A 16,611-nucleotide genomic window follows, 5' to 3' on the forward strand; every position below is an offset into this window, starting at 1 on the left:
GATGTCTTGATTCAGGCAAATTAGCCTGCAGAGCTGTGTGCTTCTGAATTTGAAAGACAGAATTCACTTCTTATGCACACAGCAAAAATTCTAGAACAAAAATTCCAGAAACAAACTTCACGGAAGATGTACAACCACATACGCGGCACATCCCGCATGCACGAAAATTTTCTCTGAGTATTCACTGGGTGTACGTGTGATTTAGATGTAGTAGGGTACCTAAGTGTGGTCTTACTTTTGTATTTGTGGTCGTGTGGACTCGCACCGTGAGGATTCTGTATTAACCCCACCGGCATCACAGCGACTGACGGATAAATTGTTTCTTCTGCGATTTCCTACTTCGAGGCGTGAATGCGAGTCAGTCTTCCAGTTTAACAGTTTCGCCACCGAGTGCAACAGACAACAACTGTACAAATATTCCATCATTATACATAACGCACAGATTGAAAGACAGATGACAGCACTACAAATTCATTCACAACACTAGATAAGCAATCAGAACGTTAGGAACACGTGCACACTTAAATCGCCAATTACGATGTACAGGAGTTGAGCTCTGGTTTGAGAGAAAGACATCCCTCATACGATATTTACACCGGTAGAGTTGGAATTTTGACAAAAACTTACATCAGCATCAAACTATACGTAGAAAAGAAAAATCTGTACAAAAAAAAAAAAAAAAAAAATTACATTTACTGCCATTAAAAATACTTATTTTTCAATATTCCTTTATGAAATGCACCAGTGCAGATGCCATTCTCATCCGCCGCATCGGGAGGTTGGTGCCTCTCCACCGATGCTTAGAGAAAATCCTGCTCCCATACTCTGTCCGCCGTTTAAACTCCGCGCGAAGTTTGAAAGTCGGGACAGACCTCGTCACAAGCACAGCTAGCTGTACCAAGCTGGTTTGCGATGTGCTTGTATCCCGCCTTGAACTGCAGGCTATCTTCTCGTTTAGCGTCTGATGAAGCTAAGTAATCTTGGGTTTAAACACTGGCACTTGCTAGTTCGTGACAGAGAAACCTTTAAGATGTCGCGACTTAGACTCACTGCAGACATGCCCACAGCACTGGTGCAATGTCGCTTCTTACGCACCTGTATTTATACTATAATACTTGATCATTGTTGCATGGTAAAATGTGCAATTATCGAGAATTCATTGTTGAGTTGCTCATTGTTTGTAATGGTATGCGTTGTTGAGTATAAACAAAGTAAACAATCATTCTTATTTCAAATCAATACACAAATCATATCAGCAATTTTCGATCGATTTCCGCTGAATTTGACGTGTAGGTGTCCATCAAACAGAGAGCGCAGCATTCATTTCAGCTTAAAGTTTTATTTATCCTGAGTGATGTCCGTAAGGGTACGAACATAGTGAACACAAGTTCATTTGCTTTAACTTTGGTGCATGTGTGAGGGATGATTCAGATATTACAGAATGTGAAAAGAGCACAAAAAAGAGAAATGACTGAAAAAAAACTAAAAATGAAAAGGATTTGCAATTCAAATATTGGCCATAGATACAATATGCAATTTTTGCTATCGCTTAATGGGAGAATTTCGAAGCATTACAAAAACAATGGAGGGATATAGAGAAATAATTTTCTGTTCTCATTACTATATTTATGTGCTAAGCAATTTTTTCTGTGATTGACAGTATCGAAAACCGGAATGTATGACAAAATAGAAAATCTTACAAGAAGACTAGAGTAAAAGTATATGCCCCTGTCCAAAATTAAGCTTTGCAGAGCAGACAATCTAAAAGGATTTTCATTTCATTGGATTGAATGTTAAATTCAATAAGTAGCGGAATATACGGATGAAAGTTTCGGTATATGTGAATTTTAATTACTTTTTTTATCGATTACGAAAAAAAGCATTGTTTTAGACGTGATTTTTATAAATAATTTTTTAAAAAACACATTTTTATATTTTATTTGAATTTAACAAGTGTGAAGCTGGATTAAGAAAACTGACTTTTCTATAAAAAGTCGTCGCTCGTTTTTAGAAATTGGATGGATTGTAATTCGTATAAGTATCGTAAAAAATCGGAAGTTCTCAAATGGGTAATACGTTCAAAGAAATGGCACATTCTTCGAAAACAGAAGAATAGTCGGTGAAATCGACGTTCAATTTCAAGAACCGACACGAAGTAGAACCACATCGGGTCCAGATTTAGTTCGACGTCGGATGTACTTCGTCGCCTAAACTATCGATATAGGAATACGACATCGAACAACGTCCAGTTCAATACTGTTCGGATTCTTTACGTCGAACTATACAGGTTCGCCTGTAAGTGCTAATGCGGCTTTTATTTAATTAACTAGCTTACCCGTCGCGCGTTGCTGCGATCTCAGAAGAAAGGCAGTTCAAGGGAACTCGTTATGATAACATTCAATTTACATTTTGTCATTTTTATTGAAACTTATTCATTTTCATATGGAAAAAATTTCAGAGCGTCATTTTAATTCTATTTATTTATTAGAGTGCTTGTGGATACACGATATTTTTTGTTTTTCCGTCTAGTGCGTACACGAATAAATCGGAACGTTTTCCGAGGCGTGAGCTGGCCACATACAGTTGTACATGCGAGAAGCACTGATTCTCCCAATCTAGCCCACACACTTGCAGCGATTGCCGTTGTGCTTTGTTGATGGCCATTGCAAAAGCGTGTCGCACCGGAAACTGTAAACGTTTCAATTCAAATGACATATCTGTTGGGATCATTGGAATACGTGGCAACAATACATCTTCATCCTTGAATTTGCCATTCAAAATTGTAGCTTCGATGACATTGTTCATCATCTTTTTCACCGAAAGTCGTGGTGGATTGATATTTCGGAGAAGAATGATAGGCCCACCGATTTTCAGTGTTAAAATGTGCGGTGGCATACCTGGAAAATCGAGTGAATTCAAGAATTCCGTTGGGTAATTGACAACTTCGTCTAGATTCATCACAGTATCGATGGACTTATACGTTGTCGTTTCGCCTGGTATTCCGTTTTCAATGCTGAAATTGATGGCATTGGCATCGTTGTTTGTAGCTGCTAATATAGCACGTGCACTGAGCCACTGATGATTTTTGTAATTCCACGCGATATTTGGGAAAACCTTTTGAATCAATTCGTCTTTGGTTGATGTCATCTTACAAATGTTTGTTGGCAATGTGATACATTGTGTAGATCTGTCGATTGCCATCTTCCCATTCCCAATATCCAGCAATTGTTTTGCGAAACGTTCGGCGGATGCATCATTTTGTAGTTGAACACGCATATTGGTTTTCAAAGTGAATTTCTTTACATGTCGCCATAGAACTGATGATTTGAGACATGCATGAGGCAACATCAGCGGATATTGAACGTGGTATGACTTGCAGAGTTTGTCGAAAATCACCAGACAATAAAATGAGTGCTCCACCGAAGGGCTGTCCACTTCCCCTCAAATCTCGCAGTGTACGATAAAGCGCTTCCAATGCTTTTTTGTGAGCCATTGTGCATTCGTCCCACATGATAAGTTCACATGTTTGGAGAACTTTGCCATTCCGGAATTTTTGGTGATATTGCATGTTGGCGTCTCAGTGGTTTTCAAATTCAACGGCGATTTCAGTGCTGAATGCGCTATTCGACCTCCATCCAAAAGTGTTGCCGCAATTCCAGATGATGCAATTGCCAGTGCAGTTTTATTCCGTGTTCGCATGGTTGCCAAAATGATTGAAATGAGAAAAGTTTTGCTTGTACCTACGGGCGCATCTATGAAGTACAATCCGCCGCTTTGATTTGTAATTGCTTGCATGATTGTGTCATATACAATGCGTTGTTCTGGAACCAATTTCGGAAGATTCTTTTCAACAAATGTATCCAAATCATCGACATCGAAGTGTGTTTCACGTTGCAAATCACGATCATAAGCGTAATTTGCAGATCGATTTGGTGCACACATTCCCAGCTGCACCAATCCTTTGTTAGCGATTGACAAACATATATCCTCGATCGAAACCAACGCCTCATTATACACATTTAGTGTGAATTGTATGTCCGGATTCGTTGCTCGCAAACGACGTAGGATGTCTTCACTCATTTAATCTTTGTATTTTTCCCAAAGATCTTTCGGATTGGATGGGAAACACGTTGTCAATATTATCGCTGCTTATTTGCTGTGGTTGAGCAGTATTCGATGCATCAGCGAGTGCTGTGTCCCAATGGGCATCGTTTTCAAGAAGATTTAATTCTTGGCAAGCTTCTCGATAGGTCACACATACTTCATCATTTACTGTTCTCAGTTCTTAGAAGGATTTCGGTCCACGTACGTTAACTGACAGTAATCGCAGGTATAAACATTCTTGATTGTTTGGATGAACTGTATACAGACGGCCTAACGCGTCGGACGAATATAAATTCGGATGTCCTTCAACAGGTTTGGTTTGCCCTGTTTATGACGTTGAAATTTTTTCGCTGATGCATTTCATGAGTAGTATTTTGACACTTCTGAGTAAAGTAGCATTCTCTTGCGAACAAATCATCCGTGCACAATGAGAAGAACGCAGTTAACGTTGTTTGCGGTGGCGAAAATGCCTTTGCATGTACATTTCCCGTTGTAAAATGCACTGCTGTGCATGGACAACTGTTGGATGACGTTCATGAATTGGAAATGAGAAAAGACGCCAAACAGCTTCATTGCTACTAATGTAGCGTCCCAATTGATATCGTTCGATTTCATCGATTGGTGCAAATGCATTTCCCTCTCCAAAACTGCTATATCGCTTCCTTTGTTGACATATTTGCAAATGTATTTGATAGATTTCACTGAATTGCAATACTCGACATTGATGTGTGCTTTGAACGTCTTTGAGAGTAATGGTGAATACGGCACAACCCAACGATTATCGACTTCAATGCCATTGTTGCGCACTTTTAGAATGATGAATTTGCCACCATCTTCAGTTGATCGTCGACGATATTGTGGATATCCATCATTTCCACTGATAGTTTCGGCGTGTAAGTCTCTTGGATAGCGTTTCGTGCATTTTCCATCCTTCATGCACGGAGAATTGTTGTTGATCGCCACATGGACCATGAATCATGTTTTTGGTAACGACTTCGAATAAGCCTGGATCAATGGGGACATCTGGTATTTTTGCTGAGATGACTTCATCAATTTTGTCTGGTGTAATTTTGTCGATCAACCAAATCAAAATGTGTGCATGCGGTAATCCTCTTCTCTGCCATTCAATGAAATACATCCAACAGCGTGTCTCCCCAAAAACATAATGTATGACAATGAAATCCATCATAGATTTCAGTTTTTGTTTGAACACACGTGCGATAATGTCATGGCGATCCGAAGACGATTGTCCATGCAACAGAAGTTCTTTAATTTTATCTCACGTAGGATTGCACTTGAATGTATGAAAAAATCTGGACGGCCGTATGCGTGAACATAAGTCATTGCATCTTGTGAGTATTCATGTATGTGGCGTGGGCTTCCTGTGAATGTAGCTGGCAGTATGACCATTTTTCCCAGTTCATTGGGATTACCATCAGTAGCAATTGCATCGCGTAAATGAATATATTCTTCTGAGCGCAGTTCGGTTTGATTCAATCAAATAAAGGGAAGTCGTTTGGTCTCGAATTTTGCATACATATCGACAATGTATTGATGGAACAATTGCCAACATTTCAAAATGTGATTGTCTGGGTTCTCACGAATCATCAATTAATATGAATAGTAATTCATGGCACTGACTTTCTTATTGGTCTCCTCATGGGTTTGGGGATTTCTCATTTTGATGTTGAAATGATATCCATCTTCTCCTTGCCAGAATAAAATTGGATATTGCAATGCATCGTATGAGCGATGAGTTTCGGAGACTCGCTGAACATTACCATCTCTGCGATGAAGAACTATATCACGCGAGTTAAATTCTTCGCCAACTATGACGATCGCCACTTCATTAATTGTTGGTGCGTTGTATTGTCTTTCGTGTTGGCCGGCTGGTGTTTTGTCAGCTCTAATGACAACAACGTAATCATCAGCTGGCATTCGCTCAAGGACCGTCCTGAACAGTCGAACTAATTCGTTGTGTTGATCGAATAAATATGAATGGCAGCAACAATTTCTCTATTAGCGTTGGTATTGAATCGACAACGTTGATCAACTTGTTCATCAGTGGTTCCCATGAAATAAATTTGGAGAAATTTGTGATCTAAATCCGGCAGTGGTAGAAGTGATCCAACACGATGATAAATTTGCTCTTGGACTTTGAACGTTGGCATGTAATTGTCACGTATGATTTTTGTTGCACCGAACGATGTCATTTGGAAACATGAATTGTACTTGCGTATGTTTGCCAAGAAATGTTTCGACTCGCTTGTGTCACCTGATACCAACGTTGATAATGGTTCGGGTGGTAAATGCAATTCTGGCAATTTCACTTTTACACCTGCGCAGCACATTCCTGGAGTATCATTCTTGAATTTCAATGCACGGCAAAATTCGCATAACTTGTCCATTTTTCCAATAACGACACTTCGATGAAGACTGTAATCATAATCAGTATCGTAATGGAACGCAGCAAGATTCAAATCAGCGTGCAGTGTCCGTCTGGATTGAACATTGCGTTCTCGATTGGTTCCCAGTCTTGCTCTTCGTTGGTCAATTGTTTCATTCGAACGGGCTTGAGCAGTGCATACTCGATCGGCTTCCAATCTTGATTCTCGTTGCTCGTTCGTTTGAGAAGAACGGGCTTGAGCAGTTTGTATTCGAACAGCTTCTAATCGTGCTTCCCGTTGCTCGTCTGTTTCTGAAGCCCGTAATGCATTTTTCTTTCGTGCTTCAGATGTAGATCGAACAATTGATTTTCGTTTGGGGGGGGGGTTGCATAACTTTCGACTATGCTCGCAAATTCGCTGAAAATAAATAATCGATAAAAAATCGAATATATAAATTCGCTGAATAAATAAATGGAAAAATTCATGGATATGCCACACAGTTCGTTATAATGATAACGAACATAATGATAGTAACACGATGAATGGGTCCTGGGCCCCCAATAATCTTTTTCGGAATAATTATTTTGGTTACTGTGGTTCTCAAAAAATGCGTTTCAGACATGCATATGCCTTTACGATTGTTTGCCCCTTCTTTAATGCTGCCAGTATAACAGTTTATTCCTTTGTAATGGTTTGTCACTTTTCCAATCCTCCCAGTAACTGAAGAAAACTTGGGTAGCACGGGGTATTATTGCTAGATGAACATGATAGTCATAATTAATTATTACTCCTTTTATGTTTATAAACAAAATATTTATTGACACCTCAACTTTATTTCTTCGGAAGTTACTTTTTTCGCACTGATTATCTTATTGTTGTATCACCAAGTTCGATGATTTTTGTTATATTTTAAATATATATATTTTTTAAATAAATCAATATGTATATAATACATAATAATCAAATATAATATATAAATCAATAAAAAAATGATTTAAAACTGTTAAATAATGATTATAAAAATAAAACATATAAATCGCCGTTGTCTAGCACCCGCTACACAACTATGCCAGGAACCTTCGACACGCGCGCCACCTATCGTAGGATAGATATACTATGCCAGAAACCTTCCCGGGAGTGTACTCAACAACTTCCCAAAGTTTCATGGCGATCGGATGAATAGTGTAGTAATGCATAAAAGACAGACAGACATACATTCGTTTTTATATATATAGATTGTCCGCCGTAGTGATATAGTTTAAATTTAGTTCAGACAAAGTTTTAAATAAAAAATAATTTCTTATTTGGGAGTTTGGAATATGGTGCACGCTGATTCTGCAAGTGTGAGAAGTTAATGATTTTACAGACCTTTACTATGTTCACACACTAATAGGCTAAAATAGCCTATAGACCTACTAGAAGAATGCCTCATTTCCTCGGAGTCACGAAGTGAATGCACATTATTCATATATGTTTTTTGTATTTTTTGTGTTTCTGTTTTTCTTTGCTATCGTTTTTGTCTTTTGTACAGTTTGCCATATTTTTGTCCAATAAAAAAATATCTCTCTGGAAACGATAGTCTTTGTCGTTCGCCTTCAACGATGTCTCTCTGATGTCTTGATTCAGGCAAATTAGCCTGCAGAGTTGTGTGCTTCTGAATTTGAAAGACAGAATTCACTTCTCATGCACAGGGTGTACGTGTGATTTAGTTGTAGTAGGGTACCTAAGTGTGGTCTTACTTTTGTATGTGTGGTCGTGTGGACTCACATCGTGAGGATTCTGGTATGAACCCCACCGGCATCACAGCGATTGACGGCTAAAATGTGTTTTCTGTGATTTCCTACTTCGAGGCGTGAATGCGAGTCAGTCTTCCAGTTACCGAGTGCGACAGATCAACAATTGTACAAATATTCTATCATTACACTTAACGCACAGGTTAAAACACAGATGGCATCACTACAAATTCATTCACAACACTAGATAAGCAATCAGAACGTTAGGAACACGTGCACACTTAAGTATTCCATAGTAAATCGCCAATTACGATATACAGGAGTTGAGCTCGGTTTGAGAGAAAGACATCCCTCATACGATATTTACACCGGTAGAGTTGGAATTTTGACAAAAACTTACATCAGCATCAAACTATACGTAGAAAAGAAAAATCTGTACAAAAAAAAAAAAAAAAAAAAATTACATTTACTGCCATTAAAAATACTTATTTTTCAATATTCCTTTATGAAATGCACCAGTGCAGATGCCATTCTCATCCGCCGCATCGGGAGGTTGGTGCCTCTCCACCGATGCTTAGAGAAAATCCTGCTCCCATACTCTGTCCGCCGTTTAAACTCCGCGCGAAGTTTGAAAGTCGGGACAGACCTCGTCACAAGCACAGCTAGCTGTACCAAGCTGGTTTGCGATGTGCTTGTATCCCGCCTTGAACTGCAGGCTATCTTCTCGTTTAGCGTCTGATGAAGCTAAGTAATCTTGGGTTTAAACACTGGCACTTGCTAGTTCGTGACAGAGAAACCTTTAAGATGTCGCGACTTAGACTCACTGCAGACATGCCCACAGCACTGGTGCAATGTCGCTTCTTACGCACCTGTATTTATACTATAATACTTGATCATTGTTGCATGGTAAAATGTGCAATTATCGAGAATTCATTGTTGAGTTGCTCATTGTTTGTAATGGTATGCGTTGTTGAGTATAAACAAAGTAAACAATCATTCTTATTTCAAATCAATACACAAATCAGATCTGCAATTTTCGATCGATCTCCGCTGAATTTGACGTGTAGGTGTCCATCAAACAGAGAGCGCAGCATTAATTTCAGCTTAAAGTTTTATTTATCCTGAGCGATGTCCGTAAGGGTACGAACATAGTGAACACAAGTTCATTTGCTTTAACTTTGGTGCATGTGTGAGGGATGATTCAGATATTACAGAATGTGAAAAGAGCACAAAAAAGAGAAATGACTGAAAAAAAACTAAAAATGAAAAGGATTTGCAATTCAAATATTGGCCATAGATACAATATGCAATTTTTGCTATCGCTTAATGGGAGAATTTCGAAGCATTACAAAAACAATGGAGGGATATAGAGAAATAATTTTCTGTTCTCGTTACTATATTTATGTGCCAAGCAATTTTTTCTGTGATTGACAGTATCGAAAACCGGAATGTATGACAAAATAGAAAATCTTACAAGAAGACTAGAGTAAAAGTATATGCCCCTGTCCAAAATTAAGCTTTGCAGAGCAGACAATCTAAAAGGATTTTCATTTCATTGGATTGAATGTTAAATTCAATAAGTAGCGGAATATACGGATGAAAGTTTCGGTATATGTGAATTTTAATTACTTTTTTTATCGATTACGAAAAAAAGCATTGTTTTAGACGTGATTTTTATAAATAATTTTTTAAAAAACACATTTTTATATTTTATTTGAATTTAACAAGTGTGAAGCTGGATTAAGAAAACTGACTTTTCTATAAAAAGTCGTCGCTCGTTTTTAGAAATTGGATGGATTGTAATTCGTATAAGTATCGTAAAAAATCGGAAGTTCTCAAATGGGTAATACGTTCAAAGAAATGGCACATTCTTCGAAAACTAAGGAGTAGTCGGTGAAATCGACGTTCAATTTCAAGAACCGACACGAAGTAGAACCACATCGGGTCCAGATTTAGTTCGACGTCGGATGTACTTCGTCGCCTAAACTATCGATATAGGAATACGACATCGAACAACCTCTAGTTCAATACTGTTCGGATTCTTTACGTCGAACTATACAGGTTCGCCTGTAAGTGCTAATGCGGCTTTTATTTAATTAACTAGCTTACCCGTCGCGCGTTGCTGCGATCTCAGAAGAAAGGCAGTTCAAGGGAACTCGTTATGATAACATTCAATTTACATTTTGTCATTTTTATTGAAACTTATTCATTTTCATATGGAAAAAATTTCAGAGCGTCATTCTAATTCTATTTATTTATTAGAGTGCTTGTGGATACACGATATTTTTTGTTTTTCCGTCTAGTGCGTACACGAATAAATCGGAACGTTTTCCGAGGCGTGAGCTGGCCACATACAGTTGTACATGCGAGAAGCACTGATTCTCCCAATCTAGCCCACACACTTGCAGCGATTGCCGTTGTGCTTTGTTGATGGCCATTGCAAAAGCGTGTCGCACCGGAAACTGTAAACGTTTCAATTCAAATGACATATCTGTTGGGATCATTGGAATACGTGGCAACAATACATCTTCATCCTTGAATTTGCCATTCAAAATTGTAGCTTCGATGACATTGTTCATCATCTTTTTCACCGAAAGTCGTGGTGGATTGATATTTCGGAGAAGAATGATAGGCCCGCCGATTTTCAGTGTTAAAATGTGCGGTGGCATACCTGGAAAATCGAGTGAATTCAAGAATTCCGTTGGGTAATTGACAACTTCGTCTAGATTCATCACAGTATCGATGGACTTATACGTTGTCGTTTCGCCTGGTATTCCGTTTTCAATGCTGAAATTGATGGCATTGGCATCGTTGTTTGTAGCTGCTAATATAGCACGTGCACTGAGCCACTGATGATTTTTGTAATTCCACGCGATATTTGGGAAAACCTTTTGAATCAATTCGTCTTTGGTTGATGTCATCTTACAAATGTTTGTTGGCAATGTGATACATTGTGTAGATCTGTCGATTGCCATCTTCCCATTCCCAATATCCAGCAATTGTTTTGCGAAACGTTCGGCGGATGCATCATTTTGTAGTTGAACACGCATATTGGTTTTCAAAGTGAATTTCTTTACATGTCGCCATAGAACTGATGATTTGAGACATGCATGAGGCAACATCAGCGGATATTGAACGTGGTATGACTTGCAGAGTTTGTCGAAAATCACCAGACAATAAAATGAGTGCTCCACCGAAGGGCTGTCCACTTCCCCTCAAATCTCGCAGTGTACGATAAAGCGCTTCCAATGCTTTTTTGTGAGCCATTGTGCATTCGTCCCACATGATAAGTTCACATGTTTGGAGAACTTTGCCATTCCGGAATTTTTGGTGATATTGCATGTTGGCGTCTCAGTGGTTTTCAAATTCAACGGCGATTTCAGTGCTGAATGCGCTATTCGACCTCCATCCAAAAGTGTTGCCGCAATTCCAGATGATGCAATTGCCAGTGCAGTTTTATTCCGTGTTCGCATGGTTGCCAAAATGATTGAAATGAGAAAAGTTTTGCTTGTACCTACGGGCGCATCTATGAAGTACAATCCGCCGCTTTGATTTGTAATTGCTTGCATGATTGTGTCATATACAATGCGTTGTTCTGGAACCAATTTCGGAAGATTCTTTTCAACAAATGTATCCAAATCATCGACATCGAAGTGTGTTTCACGTTGCAAATCACGATCATAAGCGTAATTTGCAGATCGATTTGGTGCACACATTCCCAGCTGCACCAATCCTTTGTTAGCGATTGACAAACATATATCCTCGATCGAAACCAACGCCTCATTATACACATTTAGTGTGAATTGTATGTCCGGATTCGTTGCTCGCAAACGACGTAGGATGTCTTCACTCATTTAATCTTTGTATTTTTCCCAAAGATCTTTCGGATTGGATGGGAAACACGTTGTCAATATTATCGCTGCTTATTTGCTGTGGTTGAGCAGTATTCGATGCATCAGCGAGTGCTGTGTCCCAATGGGCATCGTTTTCAAGAAGATTTAATTCTTGGCAAGCTTCTCGATAGGTCACACATACTTCATCATTTACTGTTCTCAGTTCTTAGAAGGATTTCGGTCCACGTACGTTAACTGACAGTAATCGCAGGTATAAACATTCTTGATTGTTTGGATGAACTGTATACAGACGGCCTAACGCGTCGGACGAATATAAATTCGGATGTCCTTCAACAGGTTTGGTTTGCCCTGTTTATGACGTTGAAATTTTTTCGCTGATGCATTTCATGAGTAGTATTTTGACACTTCTGAGTAAAGTAGCATTCTCTTGCGAACAAATCATCCGTGCACAATGAGAAGAACGCAGTTAACGTTGTTTGCGGTGGCGAAAATGCCTTTGCATGTACATTTCCCGTTGTAAAATGCACTGCTGTGCATGGACAACTGTTGGATGACGTTCATGAATTGGAAATGAGAAAAGACGCCAAACAGCTTCATTGCTACTAATGTAGCGTCCCAATTGATATCGTTCGATTTCATCGATTGGTGCAAATGCATTTCCCTCTCCAAAACTGCTATATCGCTTCCTTTGTTGACATATTTGCAAATGTATTTGATAGATTTCACTGAATTGCAATACTCGACATTGATGTGTGCTTTGAACGTCTTTGAGAGTAATGGTGAATACGGCACAACCCAACGATTATCGACTTCAATGCCATTGTTGCGCACTTTTAGAATGATGAATTTGCCACCATCTTCAGTTGATCGTCGACGATATTGTGGATATCCATCATTTCCACTGATAGTTTCGGCGTGTAAGTCTCTTGGATAGCGTTTCGTGCATTTTCCATCCTTCATGCACGGAGAATTGTTGTTGATCGCCACATGGACCATGAATCATGTTTTTGGTAACGACTTCGAATAAGCCTGGATCAATGGGGACATCTGGTATTTTTGCTGAGATGACTTCATCAATTTTGTCTGGTGTAATTTTGTCGATCAACCAAATCAAAATGTGTGCATGCGGTAATCCTCTTCTCTGCCATTCAATGAAATACATCCAACAGCGTGTCTCCCCAAAAACATAATGTATGACAATGAAATCCATCATAGATTTCAGTTTTTGTTTGAACACACGTGCGATAATGTCATGGCGATCCGAAGACGATTGTCCATGCAACAGAAGTTCTTTAATTTTATCTCACGTAGGATTGCACTTGAATGTATGAAAAAATCTGGACGGCCGTATGCGTGAACATAAGTCATTGCATCTTGTGAGTATTCATGTATGTGGCGTGGGCTTCCTGTGAATGTAGCTGGCAGTATGACCATTTTTCCCAGTTCATTGGGATTACCATCAGTAGCAATTGCATCGCGTAAATGAATATATTCTTCTGAGCGCAGTTCGGTTTGATTCAATCAAATAAAGGGAAGTCGTTTGGTCTCGAATTTTGCATACATATCGACAATGTATTGATGGAACAATTGCCAACATTTCAAAATGTGATTGTCTGGGTTCTCACGAATCATCAATTAATATGAATAGTAATTCATGGCACTGACTTTCTTATTGGTCTCCTCATGGGTTTGGGGATTTCTCATTTTGATGTTGAAATGATATCCATCTTCTCCTTGCCAGAATAAAATTGGATATTGCAATGCATCGTATGAGCGATGAGTTTCGGAGACTCGCTGAACATTACCATCTCTGCGATGAAGAACTATATCACGCGAGTTAAATTCTTCGCCAACTATGACGATCGCCACTTCATTAATTGTTGGTGCGTTGTATTGTCTTTCGTGTTGGCCGGCTGGTGTTTTGTCAGCTCTAATGACAACAACGTAATCATCAGCTGGCATTCGCTCAAGGACCGTCCTGAACAGTCGAACTAATTCGTTGTGTTGATCGAATAAATATGAATGGCAGCAACAATTTCTCTATTAGCGTTGGTATTGAATCGACAACGTTGATCAACTTGTTCATCAGTGGTTCCCATGAAATAAATTTGGAGAAATTTGTGATCTAAATCCGGCAGTGGTAGAAGTGATCCAACACGATGATAAATTTGCTCTTGGACTTTGAACGTTGGCATGTAATTGTCACGTATGATTTTTGTTGCACCGAACGATGTCATTTGGAAACATGAATTGTACTTGCGTATGTTTGCCAAGAAATGTTTCGACTCGCTTGTGTCACCTGATACCAACGTTGATAATGGTTCGGGTGGTAAATGCAATTCTGGCAATTTCACTTTTACACCTGCGCAGCACATTCCTGGGGTATCATTCTTGAATTTCAATGCACGGCAAAATTCGCATAACTTGTCCATTTTTCCAATAACGACACTTCGATGAAGACTGTAATCATAATCAGTATCGTAATGGAACGCAGCAAGATTCAAATCAGCGTGCAGTGTCCGTCTGGATTGAACATTGCGTTCTCGATTGGTTCCCAGTCTTGCTCTTCGTTGGTCAATTGTTTCATTCGAACGGGCTTGAGCAGTGCATACTCGATCGGCTTCCAATCTTGATTCTCGTTGCTCGTTCGTTTGAGAAGAACGGGCTTGAGCAGTTTGTATTCGAACAGCTTCTAATCGTGCTTCCCGTTGCTCGTCTGTTTCTGAAGCCCGTAATGCATTTTTCTTTCGTGCTTCAGATGTAGATCGAACAATTGATTTTCGTTTGGGGGGGGGGGTTGCATAACTTTCGACTATGCTCGCAAATTCGCTGAAAATAAATAATCGATAAAAAATCGAATATATAAATTCGCTGAATAAATAAATGGAAAAATTCATGGATATGCCACACAGTTCGTTATAATGATAACGAACATAATGATAGTAACACGATGAATGGGTCCTGGGCCCCCAATAATCTTTTTCGGAATAATTATTTTGGTTACTGTGGTTCTCAAAAAATGCGTTTCAGACATGCATATGCCTTTACGATTGTTTGCCCCTTCTTTAATGCTGCCAGTATAACAGTTTATTCCTTTGTAATGGTTTGTCACTTTTCCAATCCTCCCAGTAACTGAAGAAAACTTGGGTAGCACGGGGTATTATTGCTAGATGAACATGATAGTCATAATTAATTATTACTCCTTTTATGTTTATAAACAAAATATTTATTGACACCTCAACTTTATTTCTTCGGAAGTTACTTTTTTCGCACTGATTATCTTATTGTTGTATCACCAAGTTCGATGATTTTTGTTATATTTTAAATATATATATTTTTTAAATAAATCAATATGTATATAATACATAATAATCAAATATAATATATAAATCAATAAAAAAATGATTTAAAACTGTTAAATAATGATTATAAAAATAAAACATATAAATCGCCGTTGTCTAGCACCCGCTACACAACTATGCCAGGAACCTTCGACACGCGCGCCACCTATCGTAGGATAGATATACTATGCCAGAAACCTTCCCGGGAGTGTACTCAACAACTTCCCAAAGTTTCATGGCGATCGGATGAATAGTGTAGTAATGCATAAAAGACAGACAGACATACATTCGTTTTTATATATATAGATTGTCCGCCGTAGTGATATAGTTTAAATTTAGTTCAGACAAAGTTTTAAATAAAAAATAATTTCTTATTTGGGAGTTTGGAATATGGTGCACGCTGATTCTGCAAGTGTGAGAAGTTAATGATTTTACAGACCTTTACTATGTTCACACACTAATAGGCTAAAATAGCCTATAGACCTACTAGAAGAATGCCTTATTTCCTCGGAGTCACGAAGTGAATGCACATTATTCATATATGTTTTTTGTATTTTTTGTGTTTCTGTTTTTCTTTGCTATCGTTTTTGTCTTTTGTACAGTTTGCCATATTTTTGTCCAATAAAAAAATATCTGTCTGGAAACGATAGTCTTTGTCGTTCGCCTTCAACGATGTCTCTCTGATGTCTTGATTCAGGCAAATTAGCCTGCAGAGCTGTGTGCTTCTGAATTTGAAAGACAGAATTCACTTCTTATGCACACAGCAAAAATTCTAGAACAAAAATTCCAGAAACAAACTTCACGGAAGATGTACAACCACATACGCGGCACATCCCGCATGCACGAAAATTTTCTCTGAGTATTCACTGGGTGTACGTGTGATTTAGATGTAGTAGGGTACCTAAGTGTGGTCTTACTTTTGTATTTGTGGTCGTGTGGACTCGCACCGTGAGGATTCTGTATTAACCCCACCGGCATCACAGCGACTGACGGATAAATTGTTTCTTCTGCGATTTCCTACTTCGAGGCGTGAATGCGAGTCAGTCTTCCAGTTTAACAGTTTCGCCACCGAGTGCAACAGACAACAACTGTACAAATATTCCATCATTATACATAACGCACAGATTGAAAGACAGATGACAGCACTACAAATTCATTCACAACACTAGATAAGCAATCAGAACGTTAGGAA

General features: G+C 38.8%; 1 protein-coding gene across 1 annotated transcript; it reads right to left on the bottom strand.

Annotated features, from left to right (window-relative positions):
- Positions 1 to 358: 358 nt before the first annotated feature.
- LOC149075856 (uncharacterized) lies at positions 359 to 3,276 on the bottom strand. Its single transcript, XM_089242154.1, has 2 exons — positions 2,629 to 3,276; positions 359 to 463 (listed from the first exon to the last, which is right to left on the bottom strand). Exons 1-2 carry the CDS (start codon positions 3,274 to 3,276, stop codon positions 359 to 361), a joined length of 753 nt encoding a protein of 250 aa, XP_089098280.1.
- Positions 3,277 to 16,611: the final 13,335 nt, after the last annotated feature.

Source organism: Pholcus phalangioides, unplaced genomic scaffold, assembly GCF_987345545.1.
Source record: "Pholcus phalangioides strain wild (caught in Gottingen) unplaced genomic scaffold, Ppha-v1.0 ptg000015l_1, whole genome shotgun sequence".
Lineage (NCBI taxonomy): Eukaryota > Metazoa > Arthropoda > Arachnida > Araneae > Pholcidae > Pholcus > Pholcus phalangioides.